We start from the raw sequence: 20,991 nt of genomic DNA, 5'->3' as shown, positions 1-20,991 counted from the left end.
AGACCAACACTTGGTCTGTAATCTGTGTTTGTCTCCCGAACACAAAGAGGATACTTGCGAGGCCTGCCGGGCATTTCGATCCAAGAAAACACTGCGGGATCGAAGAGCTCGAAGGCTCCAGATGGAGTCGAAGAAGAGGAGAGATTCTCCATTCGAGATTCGGACTCGGATGAGTCCGAGAGTGAGCAGCCGAAGACGCAACAAACCGTGAGTAAACCAGCCCCGGGGAAAACTCACGCCAAAATGATGAAGGCCAAGGGGACGCCACCGCCAACAGGCCATGGCTTAACCCGAAAACACAGTGACCAAACATCGGCACCGAAAAAGGCCTCCCAGCAGCCGAAGACATCCGACTCTGGTCGAGATACCGGCTCCGACCAGACTCTGCACATAGAGTTCGGGACCCGGAAAGCCAAAAAGTTTTCCTCGGAGCCGAAAAAAACTGTCAAAAAGATTTTGGTGCAGAAACATGCCGCCTCGGAGCCGATACAAAGCTCCTATACAGAGGAACAAGGCCTTTCCACACAATTACAAGGTCACAGATTTGAACAAGAACTGGTCATGGGAGAGCCAGACCATACCCAGAGGAGGCTCCATATACAAAAAGACACAGGAAAAATCAGAACTCTTCCTCCAATAAAGATGAAGTGGAAGCTCGCATCCCAAGAGGCGGAAATGCAGCCAAAAGCGAAAGTGGCTAAAGAAAAACCACCACCACAGTTTTCGCCACTCAATCGCCAGCGCATTCACCACATCTGTCCCCGGTAGCAACACCCCCAATGATGCAGTCACCAACACACACGAAGATGAGCCAAGATGACCCGGATGCATGGGTTTTGTATGATGCACCGGTCTCAGACAATAGTCCTGATTGCTACCCGGCAAGGCCTTCACCACCTGAGGACAGTACTGCTTACATGCAGGTGGTTTCCAGGGCAGCTACATTTCATAATGTAGCATTGCTTGCAGAGCCCATAGAAGATGACTTCTTGTTCAACACCCTGTCATCTACGCACAGCCAATACCAAAGCTTGCCAATGCTGCCAGGCATGTTAAAACACGCCAAACAGGTGTTTCAGGACCCAGTCAAAGGCAGAGCCATCACGCCTAGGGTGGAGAAGAAATATAAACCTCCCCCTACTGACCCTGTATACATCACACAACAGTTAACTCCTGATTCGGTGGAGGTAGGAGCAGCCCGGAAAAGGGCAAACTCACAAACTTCTGGAGACGCACGACCGCCCGACAAAGAAAGTCAGAAATTCGATGCAGCAGGCAAGAGGGTGGCAGCACAGGCAGCCAATCAATGGCGAATTGCCAATTCCCAAGCTCTACTGGCAAGATACGATAGGGCACATTGGGATGAAATGCAACATCTCATTCAACACCTTCCCAAAGAGTTCCAGAAACGTGCCCAACAGGTTGTCGAGGAGGGCCAAACTATCCCCAACAACCAAATAAGGTCGGCTATGGACTCAGCCGACACGGCAGCCAGGATATTAAACACAGCGGTAACCATTCAGAGACACGCATGGCTACGGACCTCCGGATTCAAGCCAGAAATCCAGCAGGCTGTGCTGAATATGCCTTTCAATGAACAACAATTATTTGGGCCGGAGGTGGATACGGCAATAGAAAAACTGAAAAAAGACACAGACACGGCCAAAGCCATGGGCGCGCTCTACACCCCACATAGCAGAGGCACTTTTAGGAAGCCGCACTTTAGAGGGGGGTTTTGTGCCCAAACCACAGAGCCTTCCACCTCACAAGTCAGACCCACATATCAGGGCCAATATCAGAGAGGAGGTTTTCGAGGACAATATAGGGGTGGACAGTTCCCTAAACCAAGAGGGAAATTCCAGAGCCCAAAAACCCCACAAACGAAACAGTGACTTTTATGTCACAAACCCCCACCACGCAACACCAGTGGAGGGGAGACTTACAGAATATTACCACAACTGGGAACACATAACTACGGACGCGTGGGTCCTAGCCATTATCCAACATGGTTATTGCATAGAATTCCTACATTTGCCACCAGATGTGCCTCCAAGAGCACACAATATGTCCAAACAACACTTAGACCTGTTACAACTAGAAGTCCAAGCATTGTTACAAAAACAAGCAATAGAACTAGTACCAAATCATCAAAAAGGAACAGGTGTATACTCCCTGTATTTCCTAATTCCAAAGAAAGACAAAACACTGAGACCCATATTAGACCTCAGAACACTGAATCTTTACATCAAATCAGATCACTTTCACATGGTGACACTTCAAGGCGTGATCCCCTTGCTCAAACAACAGGACTACATGTCAACATTAGATCTCAGGGATGCTTATTTCCACATACCCATACATCTTTCACACAGGAAATACTTAAGGTTTGTAATCCAAGGCGTGCATTACCAATTCAAAGTATTGCCATTCGGCATAACAACAGCCCCAAGGGTATTCACAAAATGCCTCGCTGTAGTAGCCGCTCACATCAGGAGACAGCACATGCACGTATTCCCTTACTTAGACGATTGGTTAATAAAAACCAGCACTCAGCAACAGTGTATTCTACACTCAAAATACGTTATAGAAACCTTACACAAACAAGGGTTCTCTCTAAACTACCAAAATTCACATCTACAACCGTGTCAAATACAACAATACTTAGGAGCAACAATCAATACACAAAAGGGGATTGCCACTCCAAGTCCACAAAGGGTACAAGCCTTCCAAAATGTGATATTAAACATGTACTCAAACCAACACTATCAAGTGAGGTTTGTAATGAAACTCCTAGGCATGATGTCTTCATGCATAGCCATTGTCCCAAACGCAAGACTACACATGCGGACCTAACAACAGTGCCTAGCAACACAATGGACACAAGCACAAGGTCAACTTCAAGATCTAGTGTTGATAGACCGCCAAACACACCTCTCGCTTCAATGGTGGAATCCTATAAATTTAAACCAAGGGCGGCCATTCCAAGACCCAGTGCCTCAATACGTGATCACAACAGATGCTTCCATGATGGGGTGGGGAGCACACCTCAAACAGCACAGTATACAGGGACAATGGGATGTTCAACAAAAGCAACTGCATTTCAATCATTTAGAACTGTTAGCGGTTGAAATGCTTTCAATGCTAGAAACACTGCTAATAGCCCACAAACACATTCTTGTCAAAACAGACAACATGACAACAATGTATTACCTAAACAAACAGGGAGGGACACTCATCACAACTATGGGGGTTATTCTAACTTTGGAGGAGGTGTTAATTCGTCCCAAAAGTGACGGAAAAGTGACGGATTTACCACCAGCCGTATTACGAGTCCATTATATCCTATGGAACTCGTAATACGGCTGGTGGTATATCCGTCACTTTACCGTCACTTTTGGGACGGATTAACACTCCTCCAAAGTTAGAATAACCCCCTATGTCTCTTAGCACAAAAGATTTGGCATTGGGCAATTCACCAGAACATTCGCCTGATAGCACAATACATATCAGGCATTCAAAATCAGTTAGCCAACAATCTCAGTCGAGATCACCAACAAACCCACGAATGCGAAATTCATCCCCAGATACTACAAACTTACTTTCAAAGCTGGGGAACACCACGAATAGACATATTCGCAACAAAAGAAAACGCAAAATGCCAAAACTTCGCGTCCAGGTACCCACACCCTCAATCCAAGGGCAATGCGTTATGGATGAGTTGGTCAGGGATATTTGCTTACGCTTTTCCCCCTCTCCCACTCCTTCCGTATCTAGTAAACAAATTGAGTCAAAACAAACTCAAACTAATACTAATATCACCAACTTGGGCTCGCCAGCCATGGTACACAACACTACTAGATCAGTCAGTAGTACCCCATATCAAACTACCAAACAGACCAGATCGGTTAACTCAACACAAACAACAGATCAGACACCCGAATCCAGCATCGCTCAATCTGGCTCCTGAAATCTTAGAATTTGGACATTTAGACCTTACACAAGAATGTATGGAGGTCATTAAACAAGCAAGGAAACCTACTACAAGACATTGTTATGCAAATAAATGGAAAAGATTTGTTTATTACTGCCATAATAATCAAATTCAACCACTACATGCGTCCGCAAAAAACATTGTAAGCTACTTATTACACTTACAAAAAGTCAAATCTAGCTTTTTCTTCCATTAAAATACATCTCACAGCAATATCTGCCTGTCTGCAGATTACACATTCAAAATCACTCTTTAGCATCCCAGTCATCAAAGCATTTATGGAGGGTCTAAAGAGAATCATGCCCCCAAGAAAACCACCAGTTCCCTCATGGAACCTCAATATTGTATTAACACGACTCATGGGTCCACCATTTGAACCCATGCACTCTTGTGAAATGCAATACTTAACCTGGAAAGTAGCCTTCCTAATAGCTATCACATCTCTTAGAAGAGTAAGTGAAATACAAGCATTTACTATACAAGAACCCTTTATACAAATGCACAAACATAAAGTGGTTCTACGCACAAATCCCAAATCTTTACCAAAAGTTATATCACCGTTCCACCTAAACCAAACAGTGGAACTCCCAGTCTTTTTTCCACAAGCAGACTCAGTAGCCGAAAGAGCCTTACATACATTAGACATCAAAAGAGCACTAATGTATTAAATTGATAGAACAAAACAATTTTGCAAGACAAAACAATTGTTTGTACCCTTCCAAAAACCTCATGCAGGGAATCCAATATCCAAAAAAGGCATTGCCAGATGGATAGTGAAATGTATTTAAACCTGCTATGTGAAAGCAAAGAGAGACCTGCCTATTACCCCAAACGCACACTCCACTAGAAAGAAAGGCGCCACAATGGCCTTTCTAGGAAATATACCTATGACGGAAATCTGTAAGGCAGCCACATGGTCTACGCCTCATACATTCACAAAACACGACTGTGTAGATGTGTTAACAACACAACAAGCCACAGTAGGACAGGCAGTATTACAAACATTATTTCAAACAACTTCCACTCCTACAGGCTAAGCCACCGCTTTTAGGGAAGTAACTGCTTACTAGTCTATGCACAGCATGTGTATCTGCAGCTGCACATGCCATCGAACAGAAAATGTCACTTACCCAGTGTACATCTGTTCGTGGCATGAGACGCTGCAGATTCACATGCGCCCTCCCCGGGAGCCTGTAGCCGTTTAAGTTGAAGAAAACTGTATATTATATGTTGATGAAACTTGTAAATTTGTAAATATATATCACTTTTAATCACATTGTGTACTTAAATACTTACTCCATTGCATGGGCACCTTTACTGTATACACAACTCCTACCTGACCCTCTGCGTGGAAAACAATCTAAGATGGAGTCGACGCCCATGCGCAATAGAGCCGAAAGGGAGGAGTCCCTCGGTCTCGTGACTCGAAAAGACTTCTTCGAAGAAAACAACTTGTAACACTCCGAGCCCAACACTAGATGGCAGGATAATGCACAGCATGTGAATCTGCAGCGTCTCATGCCACGAACAGATGTACACTGGGTAAGTGACATTTTCCATATGAACACGAATTCGGCGTGATCGCTCCACACCAGAGCGCCGGTGGTGCTTGATATATAATGCACACCACCACATTCTCAAATTTGCACTTTCCTCATGCAATAAAATAAGAGGATCAGCACTCCAAGGTGTGTATTCTCTAGAGTTTATTTACGAAAAAACAACAGGAATGCATTTCTGCCTTCATCGTTTTAGGGGAAATTACCAGTTGTTGTGAAGAATATAAAACGTTTATTTTTTCAGATTCTATGCCCCTCCTTTCAAATCCACATGTTTCTTTGGATAACAGACTGCATTATGTACATAATTATGGAAGTTATGGGAAACTTTCAGGATACATAAATTGAATGTACCAAGGTCTGAGGCGCTCTTAATCTCCAGTTTGTGTCATGCCATATTGCAGCTGGTGCAAGTTTGCAAGTCATCTTACTCTAGTATTATCTAGATATGAAAGTTTTTAGGGAAATTCTTAAAATTGCACTTCATACTTTTAAAGAAGGTCCCTTTAAAATTAAGGATGGCCGTTTTATGTTAATTCTTCAGTTGTGATTTGTGTTGATAAAATTAACATTATTAAAAAAGGTTGTTGCCAAAGCTCATAAAATCAGAAGAGTTGTAAAACATGAACATGTGTTTTTCTCCAGTCTGCCTCCTGAAATCAAAATGCCTTCTTGAACTTAGCTTATCAGTTCTTTGGTGTCTCACATTCATATCTAAATGGCGAAGGTGCAGGTAGACAGACAGACAGACAGACAGACAGACAGACAGTAACCTTATTCGGTCTCACTTGAAACCATAAAAGTGCACAGAACATTATTTCAAACATCAATCATTATATATATGGCAGATAATCTTAAAACAGTTGAAAAATTTGAAAACAACTATAAAAGATGTACAAAAGGGCAAGAAATACATTTGTTTATATTTCTTCTAGATCCAATATATGCAATAAAAAACCCATAATAAAGAATCGATGCATCAAAAAATATTTTTTAGCTCTGTTCATATAGAGCACATTTTACGTTTAATTAAATGGCGGCTACACAAATTTAAGAAAACGTCCAAGTCACTTCCAACAGTACCTTGGATCTAATCATACAAACTAACATCCCTAAACCGTTAATTTTACACAATCAGTCCACTATAGAATATATCTCAGTTTAATTCTCTTAAAGTGCTTTTTGCGTGAGGTTGAATAATAACACAAATGTGAAAATCAAACTGCTTAAAAATTCATGGGGCCGTACCATAGACTTTCCGTTGATTTTTTGACCCAATAATGAAACTCGCAACCGCAAAACATATTTCAGGAGATGCAGCAGATTGCTGATGTCTCAGACCATTTTTATATGATGGTGATTGCAAGTATTTAAGAACAGGGCAAAGGAAGCAAGTCCTATAAACAGAATATAATTTACAAAAAAGCATAAACTGCAATGTAGATTGGATATAGATGTTATCACATGGAAAAGAATGTATGGATATTCTAGTCCCTGCTACTGGAAAAGTTACCGGGTAGTGAATCAAATTTAGCCTCAGCCTTGTTATAGAATACCTATGTTGGGGATTAGGTAGCCATGACAAGTATGTATTCACCTCTGAAATGTTTTCAAGCTGCATAAAATTTGTCACTGACGTCCTGTTAAGGGCTCTCACAATACGCCCTTCTTCCCTGTACGGCAGGTATTGTTTTTAAACCCGGTCTTTCGTTTTTACGCTAATATCCTCAGGATGATCAAAAAAGGGCCTGTAGGCCAAGGTCATAAAAAATTCTTTTGACATATGCCAGCCAAGGGATTGCTTGCCATTTGGCCAATTTTAAACAATCTGCTAACACTAACCAAGAAAATACTGCATTCGGTGTAGCCCACATTTTAACCCATAGTAATAGGGGAGCTAGACCTATAAGGTCCTCAATATAATCTACCCCTAATTCGAGATGAAGGATCAGACTCACTGTTCTTTGAGGTAGTGCAAATAAGCGAGTTAAAAATCTATTCTCTGCAACTTGTAGTTGCCCCAGTGGGGAGCTACCCCATACACCAGCACTGTAAATCCCAATCGAAATGCATTTGCTTCTATATAATTGTATCAATTCCTTAATGGGTTTACCACCTAGCTGCTTTGCAAATCTAAATAACGTGTCCGATGGTGCCTCTAATTTAAGTGCTCTTTGTGCAATCAATCTCTCCCAAGTCCCACGTATATCAAACAAAATACCCAATTAGCTAAAAAAAAGGCACTTTTGTCAACTGGGTCCCCCTGTATAGAAATTCATGGTTTTGGGGCCAGAGGTCATTGCAAATGATTTTTGAAGGTTTACCTTAAGCTTACGGATAGACATAAAATCGTAGAACCCATCCAGCAAATGTTGGAGGCCATTTGCCGTTAGTGCCAGTAGGACTGCCTCATCTGCATAGAGAAGGACTGGGACAGCTCGAGAGCCTAGTTGTGGAGTATCCAAACTATAGGATTCTAAAAAGGTACCAAGTGAGTTAATATACAATAGGAATAAAAAAGGCGCAAGTACACACCCTTGTCTCACTCCTCTGGTCACCCGAATAGGAATTGTGCAATACCCTAGCAATGTGTAACACACCTTTACAGTTGTATCTTTGTGTATTCTTTGCACCACGTCTACCAGAGCGTGATCAATTCCAGTTTGATCCATTAGATCCCTGAGAATTGACCGATCTAATAGGTCAAAGGCACAGGAGAGGTCCATAAAAGCCATATGAAGTACGCCTCTCTTAGCTTTGACATACTTCCCCCATATAAGGGTTAGATCTAGGGCCTGCTCTACTGTCCCTACACTGGGTCTAAAGCCATACTGCATAGGTGAAAAAAAGGCTGAGTCCTCTGCCCAAGTTTCCAATTTATCTAGAATTACCCGACCAAGAATCTTAACTGTAGAATCTAGCAAGGAGACGGGACGATAGCATGTGGGGAGACTTCGATCTCCTTTTTTAAAAATCGGAACAATAATTGCCTCTTTCCATGAGTATCTAAAATTGCCTTTAACAGCGGCTCTGAGGATGTTAGTCACTAGAGGGGCCCAAAAATTGATATTGTACTTATACAGTACAAGTCGATTGGAATCCCATCTGGGCCTGGAGCCTTGTTTTGTGTTGCACTTAGAATTGTATTAATTACAGAGGTTAAGTTAATAAGATCAGCTAACCATTCTTCCCCTGACTTTGAACCTGCTGTTCCATCTGAATTATGGTAATGCCCTGCTCCATGGCTGACAAGATATTAGGCTAGTGCCACTTAGTGCATCCTACTCGCTGCAGCATGTCTCATTCAGGGCCTGAGGAAACATGATCACATCACCCCTAGCTCGCAGTATCTTCAAATGCAGTTAGATCATTTACAAAGAAATGACGACCATTACCCCTGCTTATCTTGCAGACAAGCTTACCAGACCAGTTGGTACACAGCATTACCTGCAGCCAGGACACAATCAAACTGCAGACTAAAAAGTCTAAATAAAGAACTGAGCAGGCCTTTTCCACATATGCACCCAGGTTTTGGAACAAAATCTTCATATCCATCAGTACCATCCCACCACTTTTCCAATCGTTTAATCTGGCAGGGGTAGGGTTTCCCGCCACATTAAAGTAGCCTCCTCAGATTTAAAAGTATTAGAAAAATGATCACTCCAATCCTGACTACTGATGTGCCACTCATTTCCTTGGGTCAGATCATTATTAAAAAACGGCCGATTAACAATCTCCGAAAAAAGTTTGCCTTCTTTTAATTTGCCCGCTTTATCCAGATCGTCCCATGCTTTGGTCCTCAGCTCCTGCTTCCTTTTAAGTAGTGCCTGCTTATAAGCATTTCAATGTATAGCTAATAGAGGGACAGGTAGGATTAGCTCGTACTGCACAGTTACCAAGTTTCAAATTAATATGAATTGGGCTGTGATCACTAAATGGTAGACAATGCACTTTAAAATACCTTAATTTATACACCAGATCAATAGATATCAACACAAAATCAAACATACTACCTCTACCATGCCCTGTAAATGTAGGAGGCCTATCATAATTTGTGTTCACCACTTCCGAGGCATTCAATCAAACTATAAGACAGGATCAGTTTGTTTATTGCTTCGCCATATGTAAAAAAATGACCGCTAAAATTTCCTGTAGGTTGGAAAACCCACAGATGTACTCCCCGCTAAAACAGCATTTCACAATATTAAAATCACCTGCCCAAATTATTGAGATAGTCCCACACTTTTGGCTACCAAAGAAGTCTGCAAGCTTCCTCTCTATGTCCTCTGTGACACCTGCAGTTTGAGAAGAAAATTCATTATAAAACAAATTAATTAAAATTAGGTTTAATACTGCATTTTATTTTATTTTTAAATACAAAATTTGAAAATTGGAAGAGGACGCCTCCTCAGTGATAGTTAAATTATATAAGGCACACGATAAAAAGGTAGCTGCGCCCCTACCCCCACCACCCATACTCTTTCAGTTGCCGAGACAATAGCGGGTGAGCAATAACACCTGGACCCATTTAGTGATACAGAATTAATAGCTTATGTTTCCTGACAGCATATGATGTCAAAGTTGGCAATATAATCCAGTCTGTCTTCATTAAGGAGTTTGTCTCTTATCCCTGCTACATTCCAGGACAAAAACTGCAGACCATTTAAGGGTCTTAGACAGTTTGCACATCAGCTATTACTAGAGGGGACCTAAAGGGAACAGGACTCGCATCGGATATATCGGCGGCCCTCTCTGGAGTCTTAATTGCAGCCCTAACATCTCTGGATGTTTTTAAAGGATGGCGTCAGTCAATATCTGTAAGTTCTGATAGGGCCTCATATCGATTGGGTTGAGCCCATTGATTTATAGTGTTAGTCTGCTCAAGGATCCCATTACTCTTATGTAATCCGTTTGGGACAGCCCACCTAAGTGCAGTCAATCTAGGAGGGTAAAAAAAGCCCAATGGTCTTGCCACTATCCTGCTTTGTGGTCTTTCTGCGTAACTTAACCTAAATAGCAAAAGATACACCCATTTAGTGTTAGTCAGACTAAGTACAATGCAGTCCCCTTCAGTAGTCTTATGTGTAGTTCCCACCCAACTTATTCTCTGGGCCATAATAATATTGTTAATTATTGAGTGGTGACATTTGGCTTTTTTTTGTTTGTTTTTTTTGTTACCCCAGTCTGCTGCTTTCTATATCAAACTTTGAGTGTCCTCCAATGAATCGATAGCCCGAGGAGGAACCCCAGCTAACACTAAAGTATAAGGGGTGCGCTCAGGGGGCAAATGCAGATGATCAAGAGTCTCCATAGCCTGTGGGGCTACCTGGCGCATGGGATTTATCTCAGACAATCTGGTCGATAATTTCCCCTGTAAGGTACAACAGCCAATATCTTCATAATGCCTATCAATGTGGATTATGTTGCTACACAAGGCAGAATTAAGGATAGGCGTATGGGGCGGCAATAAACAGGCGTTCACTTGCGCCTCACCGTTCATATTATTAACACCTGTGCTATCTCGGCCTGTTGACATAATAGGATCAGTCCGCAGGTGTTCTTTTGGATCGGTCAGTGACCTTTCCAGATGGTTCAGTTGTTTCTCCACCTGCTCTAAGCGCTCAAATATCGGTTGTTATGATTCAGTAAACAAAATCTTTATATTCAAGAAGAACCCCTTCTGTGAAAACAACAGGCTTTCAATGTGCTCATTAGTCGGCTGGTCAGACCCAGGTTTCTTTCCCCCACTCTGACTCGTTATTGTCTTCTGGATAGCAGTTTTCTGCCTTCTTGATCTTGACGTTCCCTCCGCTCATTTCATTTTGCCGCTAATGAGTTTTTGATTCAGCAAAGAATCAGGATTTACGTTTGTGACATGTAAAACAGGTGACGAAACAACCTGCAGAGACTGTTGAAATTCTCCCTCCTGATTATAGGTCTGGCCTGAATTTGAGTTATTTAATCTATCTGAGGGAAATGAGGCTAGCGACCGTCTTCTCTCTGTCATTTCAATTTCCTTATTAAGAGCACCCACTGCACTTTGCAAAAACCCATCTAATGTAGAATTTGCTGTGGCAGAAGCCAAAGGTATTTTACGTCTGCCTATATTGCCTAAAATCACATACGGGAGAGAGAAGCTGCACACAAGGTTTCCCTAAAACACAATCAAATAAGAGATTCACATAAACAAGATAAACTTCTATACCTTATACATTAGTCCTTGCTAGAACTTAAGAGCAGCACACCGGGGTGTGGACCAAAAAGAGTGGCCCATCCCAGCCTCGACCGGCCGTGCTGCGGTTCTGATGGCACTTAAAAGCCCAAATCACGTGGAGCAGGACTTGACTTGTTCAACAACAAGCCTTGGCTTGAAAACAAAAGTCCTATTGTTTCACAGATAAATGTTAAAACAGTATTAACTCCCAAGTTCTGTAACACCAAGGTTCACATATGGATGTGAAGTCTCTGAGTTCAGTTTTCAATTTGTTCTTGTGCACTTGAACACTGTTGTTTGCTGGTACTGGTGACGTGACACTCTAAGCCTTGTACGTTGTTAAAAGGAAATAAGTATATCACCTTGATTAGCAGTGTTCATCAAAGCGTGTTTAAATTGAAGTCCGAAAGATGCAGAGACACTGAGACACAATTCCTGTTTACCAATCCTTTCTTGGGTATACAGCCATGAAGTGCATCCGGATCACCGTGTCGAGGAGAAGGCATGGAGATTATAACATCTGGAGACGAAGCAGGGTAGGAAACGCAGAGCTCCGTCCCCTCTCCTGGTCCTGCCGTTTCCTCTGCAACCAGCAGACACTCTCGCTGGACATGACTCCCGCCTTACAGTGCAGTAAGAGGCAGTGCAGTGCACAGATCCCCTCTTTAACACAGAGGATGACCACAAACACCCCCTCAAGGGCCGGAAGGAAAGCCCCCAGAGGTCCCCAGATAGAAGAGCCCAGCTCAGCCCGGCTCCTGGCAGAGATTTCCTCCAGGATTATTCAGTCTATTTCTACAAACACAGCAGAAGGTGCTGACAAACTAGTGCAGACATTTTGAGGCTCTCTCCTGCTCCTGGGGCGAGGGATAGGGGGGAGGTGCAGATCTAGGGTCTGGGGGGGGGGGGGGGTTCTGAAGATATTGATAACTGCACAGACAGACAAGGGGTCCTTCCTCTTCTGCAGCAGGCAGGACACAGAGGGAGAGGCCGGAAGTGATGTCAGCATCCACTGCTGGTGCTGTCTCTGCCCCCGCTGACCCAGAAGGTGCAGGTAATTTTTACCAGTCCTGCCCAAGAATGACAAACCCTCTAAAGAGTTGCTCAGAAAGAAGATCTTCTATTACAATAATGGCTAGTTACTAAAGCAAATATATGTTTCTCAATTGGCAGGTTTTAGGAAGATGCTGAAAGCCACCCAAGAATGTTTGTGGAAATATGGAGCTCCCAACTCTTAGCTAAAACGTATCTAAAGAACAGGTGGCAGGATCTTGTCACAGAGGAACGGCTGAATATCCTGGTGGAGAAGATATTATTCACACATACAAAACTAGTCTCATTATTCTTATGAAACAACACTTTCACTTGCCAGATTTTGAAAGCAAGGTTGAGCTACTAGGACATGTGCAAATGTGCAATCCTGAGCCTTATGACTTCCGGTCCTACTAGAACAATGAAAATTAGCAAGCATACTCAGTGCCCCAGGAAGCTTCAAACTAACAAAAAACATCTATATTTGATTAAAATATTTGATACATCCATGGTTTCAGATGCATTTGTTAACTCTGTAGTACATAGCAGCATATGAACATGATACAGATGAGATTTAAGTTTCCACAATGGACATGGGGGCTCATACAGCTGTTTTTTGGAGAATTAAGTTTTTTTTTAGTTAAAGCAGTTTGGTCTCTGTTATGCATCAATATGTGTATTTGCAATCTACCTCGCTTGAAGTGATTTCTTTTTTTTTTTTTTTTTTTTTCCTTATTCCTGCAGTCCAGTCATCTAAGTAGTCATATACAGTAGTCCTATCAAAACCATTCAAATTATTAATAATATACATGCATGGGGGAACATGGCTGAGAAGAAGGTGGGCTAGATGTGCCTGGGCTGAGTTCCAGACTGACCCACAGAAATACTGCTTATACCCTCACCTCTGAACCCTGTTGTCACCCAGTCCACGCTTATTTCACTCCTGGCTGTGCAGCTTGCCCCACGGAGGCACAAGACGGCTCGACAAAGATGCCATCTGTCCGGGCCTGCTACTGATTTCAAGGTCACGATTTACATTGGCCGGCCCAGAGGCGACGAAGCTCAGGGTGAAGGTGGTGGTCTGAAGCCAGAAGAGCCCCTGTGACCCTCCAGAAGAGCCCCTGTGACCCTCCAGGCTCACCTGGAGCTGACACTGAATTGAGGCACATATCAGCATTGGGCCGAAGGTAGATGCAGTACGCTGGTGAGGAGAGAGGCAGAGCCTGCCGAGCGTAGACCCGGTGATTGCGGATGAGCAACATGCGATTCGGGGAGTGTAAATGTGTGCAATTGTGTATGTGCAGTTGAGCGGTCCGGCTGCCGGTGGAGGCCTCGGAACAGTGTGGTTAGTGTCTGGTCCTCAAGGATTGTCCTCGGTGGTGCAAGGCCCCCTGCCCCCTGCAATATGACATACGCTGTGAGTCTCTGAAGACCCTCCACAGTGGAGACCCGAGGGACCTATCTGGTGGAGGGCCTTGCGAATTGTGCCCCTCCCCTCTTTTTCTTCCCCTGCCAGTGGATAGTAGTTAAGGCGGTTGGAACCTAGTGTACTTCTGGATCTTTCTTTGGGGCACCAATGAACATGGGCTACACCCTACGGTAGCGGGCCCTGACATAGACTACGTTGGAGCAGGGAGAGTATATTGCAGACACTGTGAAGCACTTTGAAGGGTCCAGTGCACCCCATCCCCCTTCTTTGCAGTTTAAGATCTACTGCAGGATTCAGCAGCAAGGCGGGCCCACACTGAGCTGTTATTCAACATTGGGGCCTTCGCTATTGAGGGGTGCTCCCTACGTGTGTGGGCATTCTGTGGACATTGTTGACAACAGAGTTGAGCAAGTGCTGCCTGGAGTAGGTGGACGCACTTAATCATATGAGGGACATCTTCTTCGGGTAGTCTGCTCAAAGGCCTTCTCCACTGTGGCACTACAGAAACAAAGAGAATCTGCTACTGCGATCCTAGAGTGGTGCTGGGACCGAATTGTCTTTGAGGTTGTGACTCTTGGGGGGGGGGCAGACACAAACGCCTTGACTGCCACCTGCAGAGCTCAGGCCCCCAGAAAATGCAGGAAAGTAACTACTGGACAATGTAACTTTAATGGTGGCAGGTCAGCAATCCAGCAACCCAGGATTCCAGGGAAACAAAGGAGCAGGAGGTAGCCGCAGAAGTCTGGCTACTGAGATAAGATCTCTAGATTGTTGCAAACAGGGTGAAGGCAACCGATGACTGAATATCAGAACTGCACAATGCTGCTCACTCTGAAGGCAAAGACTTGACAACTATAAGAGCAATCACTAAAATCTTACTTTGGAGAGTTGCTGATGCAGAAAATTGTGCAAGGTGTAAAAACCTCTGCTTCGTATGTCTCCCTGAGGGGACAGAGGGCTCTAATACACACGAATTCCTCGAGAACTGTCTCCTCACCAATTTTATATCCACTAGCTTTTCCAATTGTTTTGTTATAGAGCAGGGCCCCCTCCTAAAGCCCTCTTTGCATGTTGTTTAACTCTCATGATCTCAATGTGATTCTAAAAGAGGTGTGCCAACTCAGCACTCTTAAATACTACTCCTCAACTATTAATTGAAGGTGATTTTCCAAGACAAAACCTATTTCTTTAAAACATCTGAGAAGGCATGGAGATGGCTGGAAGAAAGATCTCCCACACGACCTATGGGGGAACAACTCAACTGACATCTCAAGGAGAGTGACGACCAAGCTCGAGAGAGATTAGCCCGATTTCTGAGACACAGTTGAATGAACAGTCTGAATCGTAGTCTATTGAACTGAACAAAGGGACTGATGGACACAAGGAAATACATTTTTTTGGGAGGAAAATTCACTCTCTTGGGGCTATCTGGTTGCTTGGAGAGTGGCACGGATGTGGCCTGTGAGAGTGATCTTTCTTAGTCCGATACTATCACCCACCAGGCTCCTCCGGTATAATTTCTGTTTCTTCTTACGTTAGTTTTGAGTGAGTGAATGATGTGTGTGTAGGGTAAATGGGGATGAGAGGACTGTACAAGTTACAGCAAGGGTCCAGACCCCAGGGCAATTGCTACAGATCCGCCCCATAGGGCAGATTGTATGCTATTGGGTAAATGATTTCCTAGTGGAAAAGTGAAAATTCTTGGATTTCTTAGTTTGGGATAGTGTGGGCTACAGACCTCTCAGGCCTGGTCCTGCAACATAGTTTCTGAATTCAGTTATGTGGGTGAACACATGTGGAGGGCGTGAGTGGGGGGTAATGGGGCACTTGCTGTATTAATGCTTTTTCTTTGTTTGACAAGCGGGATGGTTCATTGCCTACAAGAGAAGTTTACCCCAGCAAATTGAGAGACACTGATATGCAGATACGTAGACATGATGCACACCACTAATCTTTACCCAGGGGCTCGATCTGTTCTTACACGCAATGTCAACAGGTTAGGCAGTAAAATCAAGAGGGGATTTGTAATTGCCTTCATTAGACACTTGAAATCAGATGTCGTTCTCCTACAGGAGACCATTCTGAAGAAGAACCAATGCCACTTCTTTGCTCAGGGGGCATATACTGTGCTGGCACATGTGAGGTTCACCTTCGGAGCAAGGGGAATGGCAATCCTGATTCAAAAGGTGCCCCTTTTGGGATACAAAATCATGAAAAGACCCCGGTGGAACTTAAGTAGCTGTCCAGATTCTGTGGGGGAGGAAAGATGTCACTTTTGTTTTTGTCTATGCGCTTCCACGACTATAACAATCTACTTTTAATGCAGTCACTGAAATCTTGTGGCATTCAAGTCCTCTCTACATATTATTGGGGGGGATTTTAACAAAGTGATGTCACCTGACTCTGATAGATCAGGCATGTCACCCAGCTCAACATGAGCCACACCGCTAGCATGCTTTGTTAGATACACTAAGCCTAACTGACCTGTGGTGTCGCCATCACCCAACAGAAAGAGGCTACTCTTTACTATTCTGAGATGCATAAAGTATATAGCGGAGGAGTTGGCACATTTGTATGAGGCCCTTTATAAAGATCCCCCATAGCAGGCTAACACCAGATCGAGGATTACCTGAGCATGGTGGACTTGCCGACCCTCTCAGCTGAGGGTTATCTAGCCCTGGAAGGCAAGATTTCTCTCGCAGGCAGCAGTGGCTAAATTGAATCCAGGTAAGACTCCAGGGTCTAATGGCCTCCCAAAATAATTTTTCAAAAATTAGATAGATTTATTGGTACCTATTTGCATAAACTATATGGAACAGCTTCCCACCCGATCTGCGTAGACACACGATAGTGGTGATACATAAAGCTGGAAAACCACCCATCGAGTGCGGATCTTACCATCTGATCTCATTACCTAATATTGAAACTAAGGTTCTGGCCACTAGACTCACTGTTGTCATTTTCCCCCAATCCAAAAAGACCAGTCCGGTTTTCTGTGGAAGTCTTCGTAGACGCCATAATTGGATGGCAGAGGTCAGATCCCATCAAGACCCATATGTATTAGTCTCCCTGGATGCAGAAAGACCTTTGACGCTGTTCATTGGCTTTTCATGATGCAAATCCTGAGAAGGATGGGATTTGGGCAGATGTTTTTGGCCTGGGTAGAGCTATTATAACTGGAACTCAGTGAGATGGTATGGTTTATTTGCATAATGTAAACAGAATTTACCATTAGAGAACCAGACAAGGTTACCCCCCCACCCCGCCCCCCCCCCCCCACCCCCACCCCCACCCTCTCCTCCTGTTTGCCCTCACATTAGAACCTCTAGTCTGTATGGTTTGTGACAACCCGAACATTATAGGTTTTAGGGCAGCGGGAATCTCCAACTGCTGAAGAAAAAATGCCATTACAAGTGGACAGCATCCTCCTGTACCTTACCCAACCAAAGGATTAGACTCTTGCAATGCTTCGGACATTTGAAAACTATACTGTTCACTCAGGGTACACTAATAACAGGGGTAAATCAGTCATATACTCGGTGACTGATCACGCTGACTTAGTAGGACTTTCTGGGAGACTGAGAGTGACTAGAGAGTGTTTCCAGTATTTGGGTATCTATGCAACACTAGACCCTGAGAGAAGCATAGAATTCAATATAGGGAAAATACTGACAGAATTTCACACAAACGCTACTCGTTGTGGAGGCCTGCTTCTCGCAATATTGGGTAGGGCAGCTATGTTTAAGTTGGTCACCCTTCCAAAATGTCTGTACTCCCTACAAAACTCTTATTTTAGAGTTCCAGATGAGGTCTTCTTTAAAATTGATGGTGAACTCTGGAAACTGCTTTGAAGTGAGGCACGTCTTAGAATAGCTCTCCAGACACTGCAACAGAATTCTTACAATGGAGCCTAGGTCTCCTAGATATTAGGGCCTGTTAGTTGCCATACCACCTGATTGCAATAAATGACCAGTGCCATATGTGGGGGGACTACCCCACCTACGCTTTGGAGAGAATACAATTTTTAAATCAAACTTATCTCTGTTATCTTTATGGGAATTACTTATTGAAGTTATTGTGTTGCAGGTATGGGTATGAGCTGCAAACCTTGGTGCATAATAAAAATAACAAACATTTACAAGCTGATAATACTTAGCCGCATGAGAACAAAACTGATATTAGCACCCAGCATTACCCACTACACAAGGACTCACATAATTTTACCTCTTTAGTTCATGGTTCCTTCTAAACAATTTCACCTGACTTCAGGGGTCGGGGTGTCCTCATGTTGTTTTCTTCCCTCCAGCGTGAGTACCAACTCCATGATACGCAATACTTTATATACCTCCAACTTAAGCATGCTTGGGGAGTGGAGTCTGTCTCCGCAGACCTCCCAGAGTATGCTCCCCTGGAGGGTAGGGTCTCGATGGGGGAGATAATGGAAAAGGCGGTCTCATTTGTGTACAGAACCATAAGTAACAATATGCCCGACACCCTAAAGAAATTTAGGCTTACATGGGAGGCTGAATAGGCGAACTAGAAGATCTAGACTGAAAGGCCGCCCAAATGTTTCCCAGGGAAGTGGCAATTGGATCCGGACTGAGGCTCATTCCACTCAAGGTCCTCCACCGGATCTTTTATGACGGGGCGCAATTTTATAGAAAGGGGAGAGCGGTGTCATTTGATTGCCTGAGATGCAGGAGTCAATGGGGAGATATTGTTCATACACTATGGACGCTCCTTCTGGCAAAAATTATTACTAGAATTGGGTAAGATAATAGAGGTAGTGCTCCCAGAGGACCATAAATATATCCTCTTATGTATTCCCACCTGTGTGGATCTCTCTTGAGCGACATTGTATTTTTGGAATCTGTGCTTAGTGATTGCCAGAAAAGTTCTGGCCCCTGAGATACCGACTGTAGCGGAGTGGAAGAAGGGGATGGACTTCTAAATGGCAGCAGACTGGGTTACGTATAGGAGCAGAGGTTGCCCACATAAATTTCATGAGATATGGGGTGGCTGGATTAAGTGTTATGAGTTTGATATCCAGGATGAAGTGAATGCACTGTTGCCCACTTATAGTTAATACCCTTAGCTGTCTAGTTCATTGTTAGCTTGTCAAGATGATATTGCTTCTCATTATGCCTTCAGATCGTTATTAGTGTGTTCTGTGCAGCTATTTGGTGAACTGATTCCCTTCAGCATTGTCTTCTGTTATGTAATGGACATTTGTTCATGCCTGTTCTGTTATGGTGCTCCAAAATCCAATACAAATATTTTTAAATAAGATTCTATGCACACATGATCATTACTTATTTACATTACATTTTCATTTCATTCAGTTGGTTAGTAATGCGAGGAATAAAGGGTGCAAAGAGGCAATTCTGATATTCAAAATGTATTAGAGTTTGAGTCATAGCTTGGCAGCAGGAAATGACAACCTGTCTCATACACTAGAATAATGTAATAATGTCACCTTTTTTGTTGGTGCTGTACAAACCTTATCAAATGTACATTATTTGGAAGATACCCATTTACATCTATTATATTTCAGAGCCCAATTCCACTTTCATGTCGTCACTGTTTTTTTTATTTCATAACTTAACATTAACTGCACAGGACTTCCTTTATGGATGCTGGTTGTTTCCTTGCTCCATATTTTAATTTTTCTAAAAAGTTATTTATTGTAAAAAAAAAAAAAAAAAAAAAAAATTAATTGTTTGTTTGGGCCTTTGTTTTCCAGAGAGTCTTTTCCTAACGACCTTCAGTTTAATATTCTTATGAGATTTACTGTAGACCAGACCCAGACGCCAAATCTGAAGGTAAGATTATATTTTATAAAGATAGGGTTTGCTAAATGTGAATATTTGAATCCTAATTGCATAAGAATTTTCAAAGATTGGACTTTTTTTTTGTGAACTTTCAGACAGTCAACCCAGCGCTGCAGGACCAGCTTCGCTCTTTTTGGAGCACAAAGGTTGTTTCGCCTGCCTTTATTGCTTTTTAACCCCTTTAAGAGTTCTCTTTGGTTGTTCATCCAATTCTTATTTCCCTGTGTGACTTCATATGCCACTACTAACTCTTTGCAAGAGGCTTGTACGCATGTGTACGTTAAGTTGGCTGTTTGTCCCTACACACTTTGAAAGGTATCTTTACAGGTGAATGGCACAAAGAGGAGAGAAGCACTTGGGGTTTCTAACACCAAGCTCGTATTGCAAACTCACACTCTTCTATCCCTCTTAACCTTTTTCTTTGAATTTGGTGCGTCTGTCAAATAATTGGTTGTTGGGGGGCTAACTTATCTTTTGTTTCTTTAAGATTGCTGTTTCATCTACATTTCAATAAATGTTATTAATTAAGTATATTTTGTACCCACATTTTTTTTTAGTTTTTTGTTATGCTTGCAGTGTATACATAGTAACTTCAATTATGTCATGTGTTATAAGTGTGACCTGGCAATAATTGCTCTTAAAAGTATGCAGACTGCTAATCAGTTTGTTAAATTAGTCATTTGGCCATCAGTTCCAATTATGGATGGAGTAAAAAGGTTGCAGATGTTTTAATGTGAAGCTGATTTGAGCTTAAGATATTTATATTATTATTCATGTTGTATAATATTATAGATATGGATTTATTAAAACACCCTCTGCTGTAATGGCCATAACCTGTTAACTGTGTTTCAGATATGGGTATGAGCTGAAAACCTGGGTGCATGAAAAAAATAAAAAACATTTAGAAGGTGATAATACTCAGAAGCATGAGAAGA

The 20,991-nt window shown here is 42.9% G+C and overlaps 1 protein-coding gene across 50 annotated transcripts in view; it reads left to right on the top strand.

The window, feature by feature from the left end:
• CLASP2 (cytoplasmic linker associated protein 2) overlaps positions 1-20,991 on the top strand; it is a 1,425,897-nt gene that overhangs the window by 1,129,821 nt on the left and 275,085 nt on the right. For 28 of the 50 annotated variants that reach the window (XM_069214594.1, XM_069214706.1, XM_069214696.1 and 25 more), the window contains one exon: positions 19,969-20,047. In XM_069214594.1, coding sequence (XP_069070695.1) covers positions 19,969-20,047 — 79 coding nt within the window. Of the gene's footprint in view, positions 1-19,968; positions 20,048-20,151; positions 20,203-20,991 lie in introns of all 50 variants that reach the window. The other 22 variants (XM_069214671.1, XM_069214559.1, XM_069214467.1 and 19 more) reach the window with 1 other exon arrangement.

Source organism: Pleurodeles waltl, chromosome 2_1, assembly GCF_031143425.1.
Source record: "Pleurodeles waltl isolate 20211129_DDA chromosome 2_1, aPleWal1.hap1.20221129, whole genome shotgun sequence".
Taxonomy (NCBI): domain Eukaryota; kingdom Metazoa; phylum Chordata; class Amphibia; order Caudata; family Salamandridae; genus Pleurodeles; species Pleurodeles waltl.
The sequence above is the reverse complement of the archived record's forward strand: the minus strand, read 5'-3'. Positions and strand labels throughout refer to the sequence as shown.